At 36.4% G+C, this 23,717-nt stretch overlaps 1 protein-coding gene across 2 annotated transcripts; it reads right to left on the reverse strand.

The window, feature by feature from the left end:
* Positions 1-5,780: 5,780 nt before the first annotated feature.
* Positions 5,781-11,139, reverse strand: LOC111989172 (uncharacterized). 2 transcript variants are annotated; one of them, XM_065779003.1, is made up of 6 exons: positions 11,033-11,139; positions 9,563-9,670; positions 8,695-8,867; positions 8,277-8,351; positions 8,108-8,178; positions 5,782-6,619 (listed from the first exon to the last, which is right to left on the reverse strand). In XM_065779003.1, exons 4-6 carry the CDS (start codon positions 8,317-8,319, stop codon positions 6,056-6,058), a joined length of 678 nt encoding a protein of 225 aa, XP_065635075.1. In that variant the 5' UTR covers positions 8,320-8,351; positions 8,695-8,867; positions 9,563-9,670; positions 11,033-11,139; the 3' UTR covers positions 5,782-6,055. The 2 variants fall into 2 exon arrangements, with proteins under 2 accessions (XP_023876729.2, XP_065635075.1); XM_024020961.2 differs by lacking the exon at positions 8,695-8,867 and having other exon boundaries at positions 5,781-6,619.
* Between the last annotated feature and the right edge of the window lie 12,578 nt (positions 11,140-23,717).

The raw sequence follows: 23,717 nt of genomic DNA on the forward strand, positions 1-23,717 counted from the left end.
ATTGATTGATCTTTAATTTTACTTTCTTTCTTCTTCTTCTTCTTTTTTTTCCCTCTTTGCTTTTATCCTTACTATATGAATTATATAGTTTCTATTTTAATATATTACATCTGTTTTATCATATGATGGACCTCCTGTTAAGGGGAAGGTAGAACCCAGATGTTTACTCATTGAAGAGGTCAGTCACCTTGGGAAGGAAATAAAAGATATGAATCAGAAGGGTTTGTTTTATTACATGTGAATTTTATCTAATTTTTTATTTGGGTTGAATTTTGTCAATATTACTAGTTTTGTTGTCTTGGGAAAGAAAATATATCAGCAACAGCAGTACTTCTCTCAAGAACTCAAATCCAAATGTGGGTTAATAAGTTCCTGCTCAAGAAATTCGATAGATCCAAAGCTTGTTTCAATTTTCCTTTTTCTTCTTTTTCTTTTCTTTTTTATTTTATTTTTTATTTTTTATTTTTCTCTATCAAGAGTCTATTTCAAAGGGAACATGTGGGCACTTCAGCAGCCAGAAAAATTCTTATAAAAATATATCAGAAGGGCACGCAGCTTTTGTCTGCAACTCCTCAACTACTACCATACTTGAAGATTCCGCTTTTGGTGAACTGAATCCATTAGAGATCCCAAGAATCTGTTTTGATGTTGTTCATCCTCATTCATAATACAATGGTTTACTCATTTGTTTTTCTTATTAGAAAATTACACAAGTATAGCAATGATAATAGTTTATAACTTTATATTAAACATCATCCACACCTATTTTTGATTTTGGTTCGGTTCCTTATAACAACAAGATTGTTGGTCATTCAATAATGGGAATTTAGTGTTAGCTAAGGTCACTTTCCTGGAGTCACGTTTCAGTCAGCTTGATAATGCTGGACGGGTGGACCTGCTTCCTTACTTGCGGCAAAATACGGAGAGAGAGAGAGAGAGAGAGAGAGAGATGTGGCTAAGGCCTAAGGGGTCCTTAGTTCTGTGTATGGGGTTTGATGTTTCATTTTAACTAGCAAGAGAAATACTTTTTTTGATTGATTGCCTCTTCTGGAGTCCAAGCCCTACCCACAAGAAATGCTCTAATTAAAGATGCTTTGCTTCTTCGGGGGGTATGCAGTTAAAGCTGCAAATAAGTGATGTGGTCCACATTCGGAAATCTTGGTCAAAGGTTAGCTGGATCGGACAGTTTGTATAAACATCCTGTTCCTATGAATATACTTAATCTGATCAATTCATGGATTGTCTTTATACTTTGGCCATTGAAAAGAAAGTTCAAAGTAAAGGTTTTGTGTTCAAAAGTTATCCTAGCTAGATGGGAGTCCCAACATTTTTTGTGAAAATCAAAAACAATGAAGGTTGAGGTTGCTTATTTATTTCTACAGTAAACCCCCTAGCTAGGATGTAATAATTTGAATTAATGGGTTTCATCTTATTGTATATATAATCCACTAATCTGCCATCCATATCCACTGCTTATACTCTGATTATGAAGTACGCTTAATTTCTTCAACTTTTACTTCCATAATACTTGTTTGGTATGATAAAAGTGACATTGCTAATCATCATCAACCGAACCGGCAAAATGATAAACTCAAAGACAGCAGTAGTAATCCATTTTTGGGGTTAGTTTTCCACTCATCATTTTTGTTAGCCTTATCATTATTGTTTCCTCTTATGTCTATCTTATAGAGCTACTTTGTGAATATGAACACAAATTCTGCACTACACGTAGGCAGATTACAAACAACAACCCTATTCATTATATGGCCAAAAGATATATTGTTCATGTTTCATGCTTGGCCAAAGATTTGATGTGTGAACATCGAAATTTACATTAATTTAACTTCTAGCAAAGTCCGTAAATATACCGAAAAAAGAGAAAGTTAATATAATTTGTCTTGTATTAACAAAATCAGATGCTTTTATCATTATCAATGAGTCATTTCAGTTTGACGCATTGAATTGAAGTAAGCACCTTTTTCTATTGTTTTCGCATGAGTATCGCACTTTGGGTCTTCTATATCGTTTCCTGATTTGGACACTAAAAGATGTATGCCAAAACCAAAACACATGGAGCTAGCACTAGTTACAACCTTTGTTTTTTGTACGCTAATTCTGATATCAAAATTCAGCTGGTGTGATATTTCTGTTTGATAGTCAAGAAGATCACAACCTTGTTCGGTTAGTTGCCAACATTGCCAATCATGGTTTGATTTCACTCGATTGGTTTCAGTCTAGGCATGGTGCCACAAAATAGCAAATGCTTATTTTGGAATTTTTATGTACAGCTCATGGAAATCATTATTTTTTTTGCGGCTCATGTCTTCTCCATGATATTGTATTTTTTTTTTTTTTTTCAAAAGCTTCTCAATGGTTATCTTCTTAACTTTTCACCATTCTTAAAATTTTCGTATATATACCTTTTTAAGAGGAATATTTTTTTTTAGTTCTTAATTTTTAAGAGGAACATATTTCATATTAATATGAACTGAACTTTTTAAATATTAATAAAATTAAAAAGGCATCATAATTTGGGAGAAAAAAAAAAACTATTTTACATTATTTTTGTTTTCGTTTTTTGACTCTTTGAGTGTAAAGATAAATCGTACCCATGATATAAAAACTAAAAATTGAGGACAAGGTAGGTGCCAATCAGGCTACAAACCCACTAGCCTATTTTACGACTTTTATGTCATTATGTATCATTATTCAATTTTTGGAGATCTGATATGACTTGGGCTATAACTTTTCCAATAAATATTTTCTCCTATTTTCTCGTTCAAAGTATAAAGAAACTATTATTATCCAAGCTTATATGCTGTGTGTGTTAGACTTATCTAGTTGCTTTGCAGATAGGTTCATACATGTAATGTCCTAGATGAGTCAAGGTGCACATATGACATTGAAAGAGAGGGGCTCATAAGATTCGTTTGGATGATCAACTTTTTGAAAGCAAACTTGAGGATTGGAAGGGAAAGGTTCGAAAGATGTTGGCTTTGGCACCTTAGATACCTTTTTGACAGTCGAAAGACCAGGACGCTTCAATAGCACACCAATTGTGAAGCTGGAGCTGACCATAAGATCGTGGTCCACTGCTTGTCCCTACTCAATCCAAGGTCCAAAGGGGTGCAAGTGAGCCTTTTTTTGTGATTCCAATTGTAATGCTATGTGATGCCACAAGCCCACAACTTTATGGCGCTTTGAAATGAATGCTTGTCTAAACTATTAGTTTGGACATGGTTTTCGGGTGATCCAACCTTAAAAGCAATCAAAAGCTTTGAATCCTAACAAATAATTCGAATTTAGAAATAAAATGCATCATTTTAGACATTTGATATTGGATAGAATTTCTCTCCAAACTAACCAGTTTAGAGGAAAGTTCTCCTAAGTTACTAATAATAGATGATGAGCCAAATGAGTATTCATGTTTTATTTAATTGTAAGGTTTTTTTTTTTTGGTTAATAATCATATAATTTATTTGAATGACTAAAATGACAAATGCTAAGAGAAGAGATCCCTTTGATCAAATTTGAAGAAGATCTTTGTGCTTTGATATTTAATTAATAGAATCATCCCGCAATGATTTATAGTGACAATAACTTCTTTTTAAAACTTTCCTAATAAGAATAAAAGCAAAAACAAAAAGAAGTAATGAAATGTGTATAACACTCAACTTATGGCGATCTTTTGGCCCACTAGTGAAGGCACCATCAAAGTCTTTAAGGCACTTCACTAGAGGTCCCCATTTACCCTATCAAAGGTGCCATTAAAATATGAGGTTTCTTGCATAGAGACCACCTATAGTCCATTAGCAAAGGCACCTAGACTAGTAATGCAACTTCATCATTTTGAGATAAGTGTTAGAGAAAGTATCTCATGCATGAAAAATGTTCATCCTCTCTCTAACAGCATATTGATCTCATATGATTGTGAGAATCACACAACATGAGAAGGAGGACTCATATATCCGATATATGAAATAATGATTGAAGTTTATTAAAGGGAAAAAAAATTAAGGATTCATATATATTGCTTGCTTCATGATAATTACTCTTTATCATCAAGCTAAGGCATAATTGATTTCTGGCGTTGGAAGGTTTTGAACCCAAATCTCTTAATAAATAAATAAAACTTTATTAGTTGAACTAATTGAAACCCACAACTTTATTAGTATTTGGTTTCAATAAAATTATTCATTCATTTAAAAAAAAAAAAAGTAATGAAGGGGAAAAGGGCAAAAGAAATTAACAATTTTTTTTTCGAACGCAAAGTGTAATTCTTGGTGTGATATTCAAAATTATTTATTCATAATATATATTAAAGGGAAAAGTCAAAAGAAATTAATCATCCTTGTTCTTGAATGTTAAGTGTTTTGATAAAATTGGTAAAAATGTAACTCTTGATGTGATATTGATGTGGTCCAAATTTATTCACTAGATGTATTAAAGACGTTTTTCTCTTTTTTAACGTGAGTGTCTAAGACTTCCAATATTGACTAATCCCCTAAATGAGTGTTATCTCCTGTCTCAGACACATTGGATAATTACAGGGAGAGATTCTTTTGGTCAGCCCCAAGATGTGTGTAAAAGACTTGAATCAAGACCTATATTTCTTCTAAAGCTTTAAAAAATTATTGTTTGGGGGGGTGGGGGGGGGGTGAAATGGGTGGAGGGGAATAGTGGGTTACATTTAGTTGAATTATTGATCCTCTCATGACAAAATGAGCGTGATAGTTTTTTTTAATAATATATTGATAGTTGGGGTGAGACAATTCGAATTTTGAATATCTCTATTGAGAACACCAAAAAATATCAATTGAGTTAAAAAATTCTTGAAAGTATAAGATGTTTTAAATAAAAAAACTTAACATATAATTAGATGTGAACCTTCTCCTCCATTTGTACTTTGGAAACAAAATATCGACTTGAGACTTTCGAATGGCACCAATAATGTGATAGGACTTTGGCTTTCCAAATTCCAATTGTAATGAACATCGGAAAAGCATATATGGAATACTATTAATTAAGCCTCAAGACCTAGCATTATAGGGTGGAGTTGAACCCTATGAAATAATACATATTCGTTAGTTTAAATGTACATATAAAGTGATCATGAAAAGTAACAAACGGTTCATTGACCTAGTCTAGAGGAGAATTGAGTAATATCATTGAGGTATAAGGATCTTGGCCATTAATATGACCCTTGAAGAAAGCTTAATTTTCCAAATCAAAACAATTGCTTGGGGTTGAAGTTGGCCATTCCACTATCATATGGGCCAAGATTAAAGACAAAATCCCCATGCTCTTTGTCAGAAAAGAGGTCCAAAGTAATTCTCAGGCGTAGGTCCACTCCCCCCAAATAATTTTCAAGCCCATGGCAAACCAGTGACTGCCATAATAATAGCTTCCCCAGCTCATCTTTTGTCTCATTAATTTTTGTTCATATGTCACATTATTACATGTTGGTCAGAGGCCAACAACAATCTCACAATTTTGTCACATTTTTGGTTTGCCTGCCTTTTTCTTTTTATGAAGCTTCTAGAAATTCCTGCAGGCCTCTTAAATGTCTGCAAGCTATGGAAAAAAAAAAAAATACTATTATGTTGGGATTATTTAATGCCATTGGGATTGGTACGATTAATTAATGTTATGAGACTCCACTTTAAATATTCTTCTATTTTCTTTTTCTCCTATCTTCACAGCAGCCATAAATGTGTCATCAATATTTTAATGCAACTTTTGCCTAACGCTTAGATCACAAATTCACCAAAATATACAATTTATTATTTACATAAAAAAAGGTTAGCTCAACACCCAAAATAACAATACAATAAATCCCTTTCATAATCAACAAACCCTTTACAATAATTCGCATAACAATTCATCGAAGAATAAACTTATTCCCAAGACAGCAATATCATGACCCAAAATCACACGTAGTATCGTTATTATTTTTCATATCAGAAAGTCCAAAACGATGTCAAACTTTCCATCCTTGTTCATGTATTTTGTTCTCACCGCTTGCTTTGATCTTGAGCAGCCCAGAAGCACTAGTTCAATTTCTCCTAACAGTGTCAAGGCTAAGATTCGAGTAGCGGCTGTGGCCATTGCTTGGTGTTCTAGCAAGAGTTAAGCTTGCATTATTTTGTCTGTTAATAACAATAGGACCTGCATTGGATCGAAGAGTCTTCGCCCAATCGAACTTCTTGGTCTTAGGAGCCATTAGTACTGCTTGCACATTTTCTGATCTTGAAGTCCCTGGCCTACCCTTCTCAGGAGCTTCTTTCTTGCTCTCTTTTATTTCAATTTTGGTTCCTCCTTCCATTTTTATGCTTATGTCTACCTCAAGAAGTGTTTTGTTATTGTTTTTTATTTGTTGACTTTGTGTCTCAAATAATGCAGATACTTCTCTTCCATTCCTTTCCCTTCGCTGCTGGTAAAGCCGTTGCAACCTGAGGGCATGATGGTATATCCCATCTTTAATTTCTTGCTCTAAATCTCTTTCTATATCCATCTCTAGCTCACTGCGAATCTTCTGCTCCTCTTTTGAAAAGTCAGCCCCCAGTAGGACTTGCTTGTTCCGGATATTATTCCTTGAATGTGCTTCATTAAGATCAGTCTGTACCACAGTGAAAAAAAACTAATTTACTTGACCCCAATGTTCTAATAAACTGATAAATTGTTGTTTTTGTACCCAGAATTAATAATTTAACAATTATCATAACACAACAATAATCATCACAATTTAAGGTGTGTTTAGATACCACTTATTTTACTAAAATTGAAAAATTATTGCTAAAAGTACTGTAGATAAATATAAAAATTAGTTAAAATTGTACAGTAAGGCTCATGAATAGTGCCAAAAAATGCAATAGAACTTATAAATAATAGCAAAAATAAACTGAATAGTGAAATAATTTTAATTTTTAATCTCCATCGGACTCAATATAATATAAAACAATAAAAAGGACACAAGAATTTTAGTGACCAAGTTAAAAAAAAAAAAAAAATTAAAGAAAAACCACTCCAGAGACGTTTTATATATGTATAGAATTTTATATCAGAGTGTATGCAACAATTTTTATCCATATATAAAGAGAAATAGTTACAATACTAGCATTAGTAAAAGAATGCTAAAATTACTATGGGTCCATTTGGATACAATTTATTGTTATTGAAAATTGATTGTTGCTAAAAATACTGTAGTAAAATAATTTTTAAATGTATAAATAGTGCCGTGGAACCCATTTTTAATATTTTTTTGAATAAAATATCTGTAAGTCTCATGAAACAGTACCAAAATAGTGTGTAAACAGTAATTTTTGTCTCTGCACAGTAAATTCTATCAATTAAACCGCATGAAAGAAAAAAAAAAAAAAAAAAACTGAAAACGCAACTTATAAAACGCAACGCAACAAAACTCATTGGGTCCGTTTGGATTAAACTTATTGTTGCTGAAACTGAAAACTGAAAATACTGTAGCAAAATAATTTTTAAATGTGTAAATAGTACCGTGGGACCTATTTTTAATATTTTTAGTGCGTAAACAGTGCCAAACAGTGCATAAACAGTGTTTTTGTCTCCTGAACAGTAAAATCATGTGATTTTACTGTTCAGGAGACAAAAACACTGTTTATGCACTGTTTGGCACTGTTTACGCACTAAAAATATTAAAAATAGGTCCCACGGTACTATTTACACATTTAAAAATTATTTTGCTACAGTATTTTCAGTTTTCAGTTTTCAGTTTCAGCAGCAATAAGTTCAATCCAAACGGACCCATTGTAGAGTTGCGTTGCGTTTTATAAGTTGCGTTTTCAGTTTTTTTTTTTTTTTTTTTTTCCTTCAGCCGGATTTATTGACTATTTGGAGAAAAAATCACTATGCATGAACAGTGCTTGCACTGTTTATGTACTGTTTGCAATTAAAAAATATTAAAAATGGGTCCCACGATACTATTATATATTTAAAAATTATTTTGCTACAGTGTTTTCAGCAACAATCAGTTTTCACCACTTTCAGCAACAAAACTTTATCCAAACCCTCACATAGTGATTAAAAGAAACAGATAATAGGAGCTGGAACTTTAAATTTAATTTATACTTACCAAAGAGCCATTCCATGCATCGCTATGACAATTCAAATGTGATTGCTTCCCTGATGACAGAACAGATAAATCTGCAAAACCCACAAAGGATATGAGAGTTGAAACTAAAAACTAATGAATTGAAAAATAAGAATTTAATTCTACTGAGTAGGTATTGAAACTTATAAACCTAGTATATCAGCATTGGTGCATCTTCCTGCTTCTTTGTCCATCTTGATCTATATTATATGTTTTTTCACTTGTCCTGCAAATACAACCTCCTTAAATCCTAGTAAAATTGATTTGGACTGTTGGGAATGGGACCATGTGTCACAGATGGAATGAAGAGGACATAAGAGAGAATGTTTAGGGAAAGAATGACCGTTAGAGACGTTATTTCAGTTGGCTTATTCAAATTTAGGAGCCAAATATCTCAGCCAGAAAATGGGAAGTGATTCATGTAAATGTTGGATTTAAGAAGAGAGTCGTTTTCCTTAGATAACTAGTTCTTTACGTGGAAGGAATCCAGATTTTGGGTTGCCCTTAAAGCACAATCAACACCCCACATGTTTGATGTGTGTAGATTGGCCTGTATATGGATAGTTTACCTTTCCACCGGGCTAACAAGGCTTGTTGAAAGAGAACTCAGAGTACTGCTTAGCTTCGTCTTGTTTGGACAGCATTTGGGCTTTCTTGGCCCATGTCAGCTGTAGGAATGAGGCTTGCATTATTGGAGCTGATCAGTCTGTTCGTTTAGTTCGAAAATTGACCTGCCCCCTACCTTCAAAAGCTTGACCCTCTTATTTATTTATTTAAAAAAAAAAAAAAAGCCCAAATGATAACAAAAATGTGCCCAATAATAAAACTTTACCAATCTGAAAATAAAAGAAAAATTTAGCCCAATTTACAAAAATCATCAACAAAAACTTAACAAATAAGCCCAGGTCTACCTTTCACTAAATTCTGATGAAAAACCCTAAAATTATACAAAAGAGAGAGTACTGAACTGTGAATCTCTTCCACCTCTAGAACTTAAGGCAACTGACGTTAGCTAAACTCAACATCCTTGAAATGATAAGCCATCTGAGGCATGGTTTTTGAGGGGAGCGGCGAAGACCACAAAGAAAAAGAATCAAATTTATTTATTAGGTATTTTTATTATATAAAAAAAAATGCTATAGCGTATGGCTGTACTTTCAATAATTTAAAAAGTTTATGTTATTTTTAAAAAATTAAAATTTAGGGTTTAATTTGAAATAATCCCTAATTAGAGAAGAATTATATACTTTATCGAGTCTTTAATAATGATAGTGGCCACTTGACTTTAGAGTTTGTTTGGCCAGCTCCTTGCATTTCTAATTTTTCCATCAAGTTATTGGTTGCAAGGTGAATCAAATCTTCGAGAAAAATATAATATTTTTCTCTTCTATGGACATGTAAAACTACTTTTCATCCATATGGGCATATTGAACATACCTTTAAAAATTGGGTTGTTGTTGAGACTATGGATAAGCAAAATTGAAGCATTGCTTTCATAGTTCTTATTCTTCGTAGTACTATGTGATCAAAGCATTTGAGCATAGCCTAATATGATTAAAAAAACAAGGAATAGTAACATTAAAAATTTTACTATGGAAGAAAATTGATTGAATCGATTAAAGCATAAATAAACATTACACAAATAAAAATCAAACATAAAAAGATGAAATTTAATATTATGAGTATGAAACTAACACAAAAAAAAAAAGCTATTTGGGAATTAGGGAAACATTACAAATAGGGGTGTTCAAGCCGATCCGGACCGAGTCACCAAGTCTCTCTCTCTCTCTCACACACACACACACACACACACACACACACACACACAATAGAGAGAGAGAGAGAGAGAGAGAGAGAGAGTTGGGTTCAAGTTATACCACCTAATAACTTGTTAATGAATTTATATTTTGAAAATTCTATCGTTGGATTATATGTTCTATATGTTTTAAACATACCAATCGGATGTTATTTATTATTCGATCTATAAACTCATCTTTATGTATTATTTTAAACTACAAAAATTCGAATTTATACAATTGATAGATAACATAACTATTGATCTTTGATCACCTTGAAATTTTGCAAGCATGGAGAATATATGAAGATAATGTAATTCAACAGTCGATTTGAAATTCGTATCCAATTAAAAAATATTGAGTGGTGTAATATTACTTAGAGTTACACCAGGTGTAACTTGAACTCAACCCATATATATATATATATATATCCTAAATCCATTGCTTCCTAAATTGAATCAATCCAAATCTACCTCTCATTTGCTCCTTAAACTTTGAAGGTGAGACACTCATAACTCCACTCTCCTTATTTGGATTCGGGAGTGGGTTTTGTAAAAAAAATTTAGATCTTAGGTTTTGGGTTTGATTGTGGTTGATTTCTTATGTGGGTAATGGATTTGAATCCTTGAAAGTTCTAGACCTCTCGTTCCAAATCTCTCTCTCTCTCTCTCTCTCTCTCTCTCTCTCTCTCTCTCTCTCTCTCTCTCTCTCTCTCTCTCTCTCTCTCTCTCTCTCTCTCTCTCTTCATGTGATGGTGGCCGCCAACTACCGTGTAATTGGAAGCCGCCATTGAAGTTGCAAAAAATCAATCCAATTATGCGACAATGGTTCTCAGATTTTTAGGAAACAAATGTCGATGGTGTGACTCAAAAAACCCTTTCGAAACTAGATACACCAACCTATGAACACCCCTAATTACACCCAAAATAATAATAATAATAATTGATCTTAAGCTAAAAGCAATGAACAAAGAACAACAAAGAAATTTTGAGAGAAATAGGTGAGAGTGTGAGTAAAAGTTTATAAGAATAATTTGATTTAGCCACATTCATAACAACATGCATGAATCAAATATTGGTAAGGGAATGAAAAGAAATTTCTGAAATCTTACCTTGAGCAATGTTTCAAATCGTGTTTGACATTTTACGTGATAAACTTTCTTTTTTATTTAGGATATAAAAGGTTTGTTTATACTTTATATCCAGTTTTTTTTTTTTTTCAAAAGATAAGAATGAAAGAGAGGATAACAATTGAGGAAAAGAGAAAGAATGGCAATGGAATTTGTGTTGGCAAGGAACCCCATAAATAAAGAGAGTACATTGTGTGTGATTTAAGATCTCGGATTGGTTGTTCTCAAAAAAAAATATATATATATATATATATATATATATATATATATATATATATTATCTCTCTCCGATTGGTTCCTCAAAATAAAAAATAAAAATCTCGGAAAAGATAGATCCCGAATTGTCTCCAAGACTCCCAACTACCATCCACTAAGTGCATACGGCCTGTAGAGTTGTATTGTATTTAAAATTTATTTTTGATAGTGTCTTTGTTAATAAAATATCTGGTGGTTCTATTAAAAAAAACCAAAATTAAAAAAATTAAAAAAATTATTAAAAATTTGATAAAAACAATTAAAGAGTGTTGAAAATCATAAATAAGATAATAGTAAAATTATAATTAAAAATTAATTGTTGCTAAAATTTTGATAAGAAGTAGAACCACTAAAAAAAGAAAACAAGAAAAAACTTTAAAAAGTACTGTAGGGATGAAGGGCCCAAATATAGATATTGGGTCATGAGCCGCGCCTGAGGACATCAAATAGCCCGAGAACAGATAAATACTAGCAAGGACAGATAGATTATTGGGCCAGGAAAGAAGTCTGGTCACGATGAGTATGAAATGTTGTTCGAGGAACAATCCCTCCTCGGCTGACAGAGTGGAGGCCTAATGTCCGACCACTCATCAAGAACTGGGTAGCAAGCAACCGTGCTGGGAAGGATAAGCTTTAGAAAGATATGAGTCAACAGAAAATTGATAAATATCTGGGTAGAAAGTTGCTACAACCGCATTAAATGCTCTGCAACTAACTTCCTGACTGCATTAAGGTGAAAGTGATACCTGAATAATAATTTTCAGCCTTACAACTACCCACAAAGAATCAGGAAGGTATTGATGGAACAAGTATCAAGACTAGCAATCTGATCTACACGTGGAGGGCTGAAATGAAAGAGAGAAGTGAAATATAAAAGGGATGAATTCCCTTACAGAAAGGGGCATGAGAAAAACCAGAGAAAAATCATTGTGTAACCAAGAACTATAACTTTTGTAGAAGACTAAGTGACATATATAAGAACACATCTTCCTCAAACTTGACTGAGGAGAATTTTTCTTGTTCAAACTGTTTGTCTTGTTCATTTCAATAACTAACCTATTGTGATCTGCATCATCCTAACTCATTGAACATTCAGTGTCAAGCCCACTCCCTAACAAATTCATTGTTTTGGGCTCATTGGACCAATGTCCATCCATTTGTACTGTGGAGCAAAACGTGTCCTTAGTCAATTGTAAAACGATGATTAAAAATCAATGTAAGTGGCAATTATGTGGGATTGACATTCGACACACCAACCATTTTTAAAACCCAAATTTTATTATATAATACTCCCTCCGTCTCAATTTTTTTGTCCTCTATTCCATTTTGGGATGTCCCAAAATATTATCATGTTTCTAAAAATAAAAATCATTAATTTACTAATATTCCTATTATACCCCTACCTTATTTTCAAAACTATTTGAAAAGAAAACTAACAAATATTTAAAAAATCAATCTAATTGGGGCACCTTTTTAGTTGCCTCATTAAGAATAATTTTTAAAAAAAAACTGATAAATTTATTTAAGGGTAGTTTTGTAAACTTATATATTTTTATAAGGCAGACAAAATAATAAATGATGTTTTCTTAAAAAGTTTGACTTTTCAAACTACACAAACAAATTGAGGCAGAGGGAGTATATAATATTGGCGAAAACTACATTTTTGTTCCTACATTTTCACGCGATTCCCACTTTGGTCCTTGGTAAGAGTAAAATTGTAAGTATACGCTCATTAATGGGAAGGCATAGAGCGACGTTCCAAACAAACCCGTCGGCTTTACTTATGTCCATCAACAAGTGAAAACAATAGGGAGTCTACGGCTTTAAGCTAACGAGGTGAATATAAGGATGATGAAAAGTTAACGCCAATAAGCTGAAGGAGATACACGAGGCTGACGGTTCTGACATAATCTTGACTTGGCCACCATGCATATGCATATAAGGAAATGTCTTGTGCCCCACGCTCAGTGTTAGTCTACTACAAGGAAAGGATTCCACAATATACGCTTATAAGGATTCCTATAAGGAAAAGACTTCTAACCCAAGGAAGGGAGGTCAACCCTTTACTATTATAAAAGCCCTAATACCCTCACAAACCAAGGTAAGCATAATTCACCCCAGCTCTGGCGCTCTAGAGTTATGAGAAGTTCTAACTTGACCTTCGGAGGGTATTTGGTCGACACCACACTGGTGCTCTCTGTAAGGTCTTCTTTTTTTGTTGTGCAAGTTTTGTTACAAGCGCGTGAGGACCGTGTGACTTACTAATGGTTTTTTCGACATCATAAGTTGGCACCATCTGTGGGAAAAGCTGCGATTTGTAAGCCATATTATCGCCTCTTGGACAAAAAGTTGCATGGTGCTCACTTTCTCAATGGCAACCACCAATGACGTTCAAGGAGATGAAGCACCCACGACTACCCTCGAGAGACAAGTTCAAACTCTTGTCGCTGCCGTAGATCGCCTCACCAAGAAAACCATGACTTGGAAGAATAGTTGTGCCAGAAAAACGCAGCATTGAACACCCAAAAAGAAGATCAAGAAGGAACCAGCGCTGAAAAAAGGAACCAAGAAAGGCTGAAGGGCAACAACGCCCCAAGCAGATAAGAGCGACAGGATACCAGCCGACCATTTGGCTTAGATACGACTTCCCCTCACATAGTCCCAAAGATGCAGATGATGAAGGAACAGATGGACCTTATGATGCACGCCCTTAGAGGACAGGTGTCTAATGACCTCAATGACCTGGTCCATCGAACTGACTCGCCTTTCACAGCATCTGTCTCGTCCTACCCCCTTCCGCCAAAGTTCTGTATGCCGCAGGTGAAAAACTACGATGGATCCAAGGACCCTTAAGACCACCTGGAGACCTTTAAAACCCTGATGCACCTACAAGGAATACTAGACGAGATCATATGCAGAGCCTTCCCTACCATGCTGAAAGGTTCCACAAGAATTTGGTTTAGTAGATTGATGCCTTACTCCATCAGTACTTTCAAGGAGCTAAGCACCCAGTTTGCTTCGTACTTCATTGGGGGACACAGGTATAAAAAGTCTACTGCATGCCTGATGAGCATCAAGCAACGGGAAGATGAGACACTGAGGTCTTATATAGCACGCTTTAACAAAGAATCACTTTTAATTGATGAAGCTGACGACAAAATACTCGTAGCCACTTTCACGATTAGGCTGCGAAAGGGTAAGTTCCAATTTTCGCTATATAAGAACCCAAAGACTATGTCAGATGTGCTTACAGGGCAACAAAATGCATGAATGTTGAAGACGCGCTTCTGGCCTGAGAGGAGAAACCCAAGAAGAGAGAAAGACAGGAAGATATATGATAGGACAGAAGGCAAAAGATGGCAAGAACTAGAGAACGAAGGGATGACAGGCACTCTAAGCCCCCTACGGGTAGGTTCACGAGTTTCACTCCATTAACTGCCCCAATTGACCAAGTCCTAATGTAAATCAAGGATGAGGGAGCCTTAACCTTCCCTGGAAAACTGAAGGGAGATCCCAACAAACGGTCTAGAGACAAATACTACCATTTTCACCTTGATCACGGTCATGATACAATCGACTGCTATGACTTGAAACAGCAGATCGAAGCCCTCATCAAGCAAGGAAAGTTGCAGAAGTCCGTCATCAGGGAGAGAGCAGATCCACCTCCTCAAGAGCAGGCTCTATGACAAGATAACAAGCGATCCAGACCTCCCTTAAGAGACATAAGGATGATTATGGGAGGCACAACAACCATTGGCTCATCCAAAAAGGCTCAAAAGACTTACCTCAAAATGGTTCAGAATGTTCAGCTAACAGGCGTTGTCCCGAAGATGCCGCGGGTCGACAGCCCCATCATTAGTTTCGCGAAAGAAGATGCTCGACGTCTTCACCACCCGCATGATGACGTGCTCGTCGTTAGCATCCAGGTAGGAGACTATAACACATACTGGGTCTTGGTTAACAACAAAAGCTCTGCAGACATTCTCTACTACCCAGCGTTTCAACAGATGCAAATCAACAGAGAATGTCTAGTTCCAACCAACGCTCCACTCGTTGGGTTTGGAGGAATAAAAGTATATGCCTTTGGCGTAGTCACATTGCCTGTCACAATTGAGGATTATCCATAGCAAATCTCTAAGGATGTTACATTCCTTGTTGTCAATTGCTCCTCCGCCTACAACGCCATCATAGGACGACCTACCCTTAACTCATGGAAGGCCATAACTTTAACCTACCATCTGATGATCAAATTTCCCACTGAGAACAGAGTAGGGGAATTGCGAGGGGATCAAATAGCTACACGCGAATGCTATACTGTGATGCTGGATATGGATGACCATCTATAGACCATGAGCATAGAAGAATACCAGACGGGGGCAGAACCCGTAGAGAGGCTCGAGGAGATAGCCCTCGATAGCTCCCGATTAGACAGAACCACAAGGATCGGCACTTTTGCTAGCCCTACGATTCGCCTAACACTCATAGCTTTCCTCAAGGAAAATCAGGACATGTTTGCTTGGAGTTATGAAGACATGCCAGGAATTGACCCTTCAGTCATGGTACACAGGCTGAACGTGTCGCCCTTTTTTCCACCTGTCCGTTAGAAAAAGCAAGTGTTCGTCTAAGAACGAGACTGAGTAATAGTAAAAGAAGTCGGCAAGCTACAAGAGGCAGGCTTCATCAGGGAAGTATACTATCTCGATTAGCTAGCAAATGTGGTAATGTTCAAAAAAGCCAATGGGAAGTGGAGGATGTGCGTAGACTTTATGAACCTAAACAAAGCATGTCTCAAGGATAGCGACCCTTTCCCTCGAGTCGACATACTAGTAAACTCTACAGCTCAGCACCAACTACTGAGCTTCATGGACGCCTTTTCAAATTATAATCAAATTCGGATGGATGAAGCAGACCAAGAGAAGACTTCATTTGTTACCAGCCAAGGTCTTTTCTGTTACAAAATTATGTCGTTTGGCCTTAAGAAAGCGGGCGTGACGTATCAAAGGCTCATGAACAAGATGTTTGCAAACCAAATCAGAAGGAATATTTAGGTCTACGTCGACGATATGTTAATAAAAAGCCAAAAAGATGAGGACCATTTGAATAGGAATGGCAACGAGTCGAGTTCGAGCCGGGTTTCTTAATACCCGAACCTGATCCGCGGGTCTATCCCGAAAACCCGAATCCGCCCCATTTAATAAACGGGTTTTTTTCTGGGCCCCAGACCTGCCTCGTCGAGCCTCATGGCCCTGCCCAACCCATGCCACTTCAAGGCCCAATCCGTGGCCCAATAAAAAAAAGTTGCTTGAAGCCCTAAACCTCCACAAACCTAGATCAGAAATCCCAAAAAAAAAAAAAAAAAAAAAAAAACCAAGATCGTGTTCATCAATCTAGATCAGAAACCCAAAAAAAAAAAAAAAAAAAAAAAAAACCCAAGACGCCAAGATCATGTTCATTAACCTAGATTAGAAACCCAAAAACAAAAACCCTAGATCTTATTCTTCAATCAGAACAGAGTAGCAACTAAAAACCCAAAAACAAACATAAAATTTCAGATTTTTTATTTTCCTTTCAAAATCACAAACACAAACAAAAACACAAATCCTAACAAAGAAATCACAAACCCAAACCAAATTCTCAAAAAAAGAAAAGAAAAAGAACCCAAACTCCCTAATGATCCCAAAGGTCCCAAACCGTAATGAACCCAAACAGAACAAACTGAGACCAGCAGTGATCAGTGACACTAACAGAGCTTAGGACGACAGCGAAGGCTTGGGATGACGACGAGAGTTAGATCAGCGGCGAGAGGCTGGGTAGTTGGCCGAAGGTGAGATTTTGATTTGTGAGTGAGAGAGTGAGATTGTGTGAGTGAGAGTGTGAGACTGAAGAGAATAGAGATGAGAGAGGTGGGCTGTGTGAGCTGAAATGAAATGAGGATGAGGAATAGAAATTTTAGGGTTGATAACAATATATATATATATAAGGGTATTTTAGGAATTATATATTATATTATATTATATATATATATATAACCGGGTCGGGTTGGGTTCGGGTCCGAGCCGGGTTTTTACAAAAATTCGAACTCGACCTGGATCAGGTCCAGGTTTTTTTAAAACCCAAACCCGACCCTATTCCTTATCGGACTGGGTAAAACCTAGCCCATTAGGGTCGAGCTGGGCCGGGTACCCGCGGGTCGAGCAAAAATTGTCATCCCTACATTTGAAGGATCTTGAGGAAACTTTCAGCACCCTCGATTCCTACAACATGAAGCTCAATCTAAGTAAATGTGCATTTGGAGTGACAGCGGGAAAATTCCTTAGTTTTATGGTGTCTCAAAGAGATATTGAGGCCAACCCGAACAAGATCAAAGCCACAGTAGAGATGGCCCCCACAAAGAACGTGAAAGAAGTGCAGAGTTTAAACGGAAAAGTAGCCGCCCTGAACAGGTTCGTATCAAGGGCGACGGATAAGTGTTTACCCTTCTTTCGCACGTTGAAGAAATCTTTCGAATGGACTACCGAGTGTCAGCAAGCGTTCGAGGAGCTGAAGACTTACCTCTCTTCCCCACCGCTACTAAGTCCTTTGCAACTGAGGGAAGAGCTCTTCCTCTATTTGGCCGTCTCCCCGGCAGCAGTCAACGTGGCCTTGGTCAGAGAAGAAGACAAAGTTCAAAAGCCCGTATACTATGCCAACCGGGCATTTCGTGGAGCAGAGGAAATGTATCCACCCATGGAAAAGCTCGCCTTCACTCTAGTTATGCAACCCGCAAACTTAAACCGTATTTTCAAGCCCACACGGTGGTCGTCCTAACCGACAAGCCCTTACGACGGGCAATGAGCAACCCTGAAACTGCTAGTCGATTGCACTGTGGGTAATAAAGTTGACTGAGTTTAACATCCAATACCACCCACGTACAACCATCAAGGGACAGGTCGTTACTGACTTCATAGCAGAATTCACCAACGAAGAAGATAAGGGTAAAATTGTAGGTATACACTCACTAATGGGAAGGCATAGAGCGACGTTCCAAACAAACCCATCAGCTTTACTTGTGTCCATCAACAAGTGAAAATAGTAGGGAGTCTACGACTTTAAGCTGACGAGGTCAATATAGGGAGGATGGAAAGCTAACGCCACTAAGCTAAAGGAGATACATGAGGCTGACAGTTTTGACATAAACCGTATGGCAACCCGCAAACTTAAACCGTATTTTCAAGCCCACACGGTGGTCGTCCTAACCGATAAGCCCTTACGACGGGCAATGAGCAACCCTGAAACTGCTAGTCAATTGCACTGTGGGTAATAGAGTTGACTGAGTTTAACATCCAATACCACCCACGTACAACCATCAAGGGACAGGTCGTTGCTGACTTCTTAGCAGAATTCACCAACGAAGAAGATAAGGGTAAAATTGTAGGTATACACTCACTAATGGGAAGGCATAGAGCGACGTTCCAAACAAACCCGTTAGCTTTACTTGTGTCCATCAACAAGTGAAAATAGTAGGGAGTCTACGGCTTTAAGCTGACGAGGTCAATATAAGGAGGATGGAAAGCTAACGCCACTAAGCTAAAGGAGATACATGAGGCTGACGGTTTTGACATAATCTTGACTTGACCACCACGCATGTGTGTAAAAGAAAATTTCTTGTGCCCCACGCTTAGTGTTAGTCTCTTACAAGGAAAGGATTCCACAATATACGCTTATAAGGATTCCTATAAGGAAAAGACTTCTAACCCAAGGAAGAGATGTCAATCCTCTACTACTATAAAAGCCCCAATACCCTCACAAATCAAGATACGCATAATTCACCCTTGTTTTGACACTCTAGAGTTATGAGAAGTTCTAACTTGACCTTCGGAGGGTATTTGACCAGCACCACACTGTGCTCTCTATAAAGTCTTCTCTTTTTGTTGTGCAGGTTTTGTTATGAGCACGTGAGGACCATGTGACTTACTGGTGCTTTTTTCGGCATCATCAGTCCCTATCTTTTATTTTCACCGCTTTTAGTCCTTATTTAGAAAAACACATTTTATTTTAGTCCTTTCCGTCAGTGCCCTAACAACATTGACCTACATGGCAAACAGAACTATTAAAATAATAATAATAAAAAATTTATTTTGTCATTAAAAAATGCCACGTCAGCATCTAAATTTATTTTAAAAAATTAATTTTAACTAAATAAAAAAATAAAAAATAGAGATAAAAACCAAAAAAACATATTAATTGAAATTTAAGTGTGTCTTGAACAAGAACACAAACCCAGATCTAAGAACACAAAATTAAAATCCAAAAATCACAAACCCAGAAAATAAGAACATCAAATTAAACATGAACAAGGAATTAAACATGAAAACAAACACAAAACACAAACCCAAAAAATTAAAATAAAACCAGCACAACACTCCCACTCTTATTCACTCTCATTTTATACTTCTTTTTCTTCGTTCTTTCCAAATCCATTACTTGCTCTATTAGTGTTTGTATCTTTGTTTTTCTTCTTTCTTTTCAGATCCATGACTCTATCTTTCTCTCTCAAATACCAACACCTTAGTGTTCAGCATATGGCCGCTGACGCAGCACATACGCGACGCCGTGGTGGCGCGCCTCATCGAGACGCTCTCCAAGCAATCCATTCTCTCCAAGCGCTACGGCACCTTGCCGAGCGACAAGGCCTCCTTTGCCACGCGCCTCATCGAGATGGAGGCTTTCTCCATTGCCGCCGCATTTGCCTCTGCTGAGGATGATGAAATCAAGATCCTCCAGGTTTACTCTCACAAGATCAGCCGTAGAATGCTTGACACTATTAAGACTCATGCCTCTTCCGCCGCCGCTTCTTTTGTTTTCTTTCTTTTCAGATCCATGACTCTATCTTTCTCTCTCAAATACCAACACCTTAGTGTTCAGCATATGGCCGCTGACGCAGCACATACGCGACGCCGTGGTGGCGCGCCTCATCGAGACGCTCTCCAAGCAATCCATTCTCTCCAAGCGCTACGGCACCTTGCCGAGCGACAAGGCCTCCTTTGCCACGCGCCTCATCGAGATGGAGGCTTTCTCCATTGCCGCCGCATTTGCCTCTGCTGAGGATGATGAAATCAAGATCCTCCAGGTTTACTCTCACAAGATCAGCCGTAGAATGCTTGACACTATTAAGACTCATGCCTCTTCCGCCGCCGCTTCTTTTGTCGTCGACACTGGAACTGCGCTGTAGACTCCGTCTCTCGAGGCTGCTTCCGTCACCGCTGCCAGTGAGGATAACTCTCTTACCATCATTGAATCTTAATCTCTCTCTAGGATTTAGCTTTTCTAGTATGCTAGGATAACTGTGTATTTGTGTTTGGTTGACAAGAAAGGGCAAGAAAATGCTATAGGTTAATTTTTTGTTGTTATTTCCTAGGTTTGTGATTTTTGGATTTTAATTTTGTGTTCTTAGATCTGGGTTTGTATTCTTGTTCAAGACACACCTCGATCTCAATTAATGTGATTTTTTATTTTTATTTCTGTTTTTTATTTTTTTTAGTTAAAATTAATAAATTATTTTTTAAAATTTAAATGCTGACTTGGTATTTTTTAATGACAAAATAAAATTTATTATTATTATTTTAATAGTTTCGTTTGTCACGTAGGTCAATGTGGTTAGGGTACTGACGGAAATGACTAAAATAGAAGGCATTTTTCCAAACAAAGATTAAAAGCGGAAAAAATAAAAAATTGGGAACAAAGTGAAAATATCGTGAAAATATAAAGACAAAAAAAAATAGTTTTCGCCTATAATATTTGATTTAGCACCTCCATATGTGGTGGCCTCAGATTGGTGATGTACATGGAAAAGTTCCCAAACCGTTCCTTGAGGCAGCGTCGAGTCTGTAGACTGTAGAGGCCAGTCAAGTCAGAGTAGCACTAGACAGATGTGGAATACAGAATGGACCACAAACAAAGGTCCATTCTTTACACGTGGGAAAAGGAGTGAAGCAAATTCGGACCAGCCGAGTTTAATCAACCAACAATGCCAAGACCATGTCAATTGACACAACAACTCATCCGCGTCGCGTGACATAGGCAGTGAAGTTATAAATATATATTTATATGGACTCATGACTCTTTTTCTCGGTCACTTCTAACTCGTTATTAGTTGAGTTGTGATAAAAGTTAATGCTATAATGCTGGTATTTTTCAAGTTCAATATATATGTAGCCAAACAGATCATTAAAAGTCTTCATGCCTTAGCAATTAGCACGTGGTTAAAATATTCGGTATCAGTGAGTGTGACTTCGAAAGGAAATGCGAATCCGATGTTTGTGATTCTGCGTAGTAGGTAAACCTTTCTTTCCAACTGAAACAAGCCAGTAGCGGCAGGTAGAGATTGTCTTCATTGTTTAGAAAAGTCAACTACCAACAGAATCTACTCTCTTTTTTCTTTTTCTTTTTTTTAATGAGATACAAAAATAGAACCCAGAAGTTGTTTGTTGAAAACTTAAAATATAGGAAATGCGTGATCAGTTTGCACGTTAACAGCGACCCATAAAATCTATTATACCTATTTTGAATTGCGTGAAGATGCCCATGAGATCATACAATGTCTTTTTCGAATGAGTTGTATGAATTTCTTCAGTTATGTGAATTCCCACTTCGTTGTCTTCTTATGGAGGCAATCATGGCATAATGGTCTAAAGTTGGAGGTTTGCATGTTTTATATCGAATAATCTCTATTAATTGTATATTGAACTTTTTTTTTTTAAATTCTAAACTAAACAACTGAATAAATTATTATGATCACCTATGAGGGGAAAAAAAGAACTTTACATGAAGTGGTAGAGAAACAATATAGAATGGAGACCGATTTTATACTTTTTAAGGAAATATTCAAAGGCCTTTTAAAATGAAAATGATCAAGTTCATGTCAATATTAGATAAAAGAACATTATATATATTGTTCACATTGCCAATAAGCGTATGTCTAGTCAACAAATTCGATACAAACAACAATAGTAGCAATAATATATCAAGGTAGGTGGTACGATTTAGGTGAGGGTGCATGTGCTAGTAAATCGAGGTGGAGATTAGTAGCTCTGAGTTGGAAGCTTGAGTGATATGGTTCTTGCACAGTAATGAGCACAGTACTGCACAGTGCGGTACGTTACCGTTGTGAGCATTTCTGCGTAGTAGGTAAACCTTTCTTTCCAACTGAAACAAGCCAGTAGCGGCAGGTGGAGATTGTCTTCATTGTTAAGAAAAGTCAACTACCTACAGAATCTACTCTCTTTTTTCTTTTTCTTTTTTTTAATGAGATACAAAAATAGAACCCAGAAGTTGTTTGTTGAAAACTTAAAATATAGGAAATGCGTGATCAGTTTGCACGTTAACAGCGACCCATAAAATCTATTATACCTATTTTGAATTGCGTGAAGATGCCCATGAGATCATACAATGTCTTTTTCGAATGAGTTGTATGAATTTCTTCAGTTATGTGAATTCCCACTTCGTTGTCTTCTTATGGAGGCAATCATGGCATAATGGTCTAAAGTTGGAGGTTTGCATGTTTTATATCGAATAATCTCTATTAATTGTATATTGAACTTTTTTTTTTTAAATTCTAAACTAAACAACTGAATAAATTATTATGATCACCTATGAGGGGAAAAAAAGAACTTTACATGAAGTGGTAGAGAAACAATATAGAATGGAGACCGATTTTATACATTTTAAGGAAATATTCAAAGGCCTTTTAAAATGAAAATGATCAAGTTCATGTCAATATTAGATAAAAGAACATTATATATATTGTTCACATTGCCAATAAGCGTATGTCTAGTCAACAAATTCGATACAAACAACAATAGTAGCAATAATATATCAAGGTAGGTGGTACGATTTAGGTGAGGGTGCATGTGCTAGTAAATCGAGGTGGAGATTAGTAGCTCTGAGTTGGAAGCTTGAGTGATATGGTTCTTGCACAGTAATGAGCACAGTACTGCACAGTGCGGTACGTTACCGTTGTGAGCATTCCGAAGCTTAAGTTAGTGAAGGTTCAAAGAGGTTTTAGGTAAAGCTTAGTTCTCGGGTGTGAAGCATACCTCTTAACGGACAAGGGGAGGAGGGCGGGGGGTATTTATACTTCCTTAGGTATGTGTTGGTCCTGAATCTCCTGATGACCATCATGACTTACAATGCGTGCCTTGCCTGTTTGGGTAGTCCCTTCTAATTGATCAAAAATCTTACTAGAAGACAAGTCACATCACATTTAATGCTAAGAGAAAATCTCAATGGTGATAGGTGATACAATTAATGCGATTATTATTAATGTGACCCCGTGCACAATGTTTTTGAGCAATGGTACCATTCATAAGTATTATACCATAAGTAGTATTATCCTTGATGTGTGAGGTTATTGGGATGCCTGTCAAGATACTAC

Source organism: Quercus suber, unplaced genomic scaffold (genome assembly GCF_002906115.3).
Source record: "Quercus suber isolate HL8 unplaced genomic scaffold, Cork oak 2.0 scaffold_11, whole genome shotgun sequence".
Classification (NCBI taxonomy): Eukaryota; Viridiplantae; Streptophyta; class Magnoliopsida; order Fagales; family Fagaceae; genus Quercus; species Quercus suber.

Coding starts and splice junctions, on each gene's coding strand:
- LOC111989172 (XM_024020961.2), bottom strand. CDS start 8,319: ATGGACAAAGAAGCAGGAAGATGCACCAATGCTGATATACTAG. Junction 8,179..8,276: donor CACCAATGCTGATATACTAG/GTTTATAAGTTT, acceptor TGGGTTTTGCAG/ATTTATCTGTTCTGTCATCA. Junction 6,620..8,107: donor ATGCATGGAATGGCTCTTTG/GTAAGTATAAAT, acceptor ACTGTGGTACAG/ACTGATCTTAATGAAGCACA.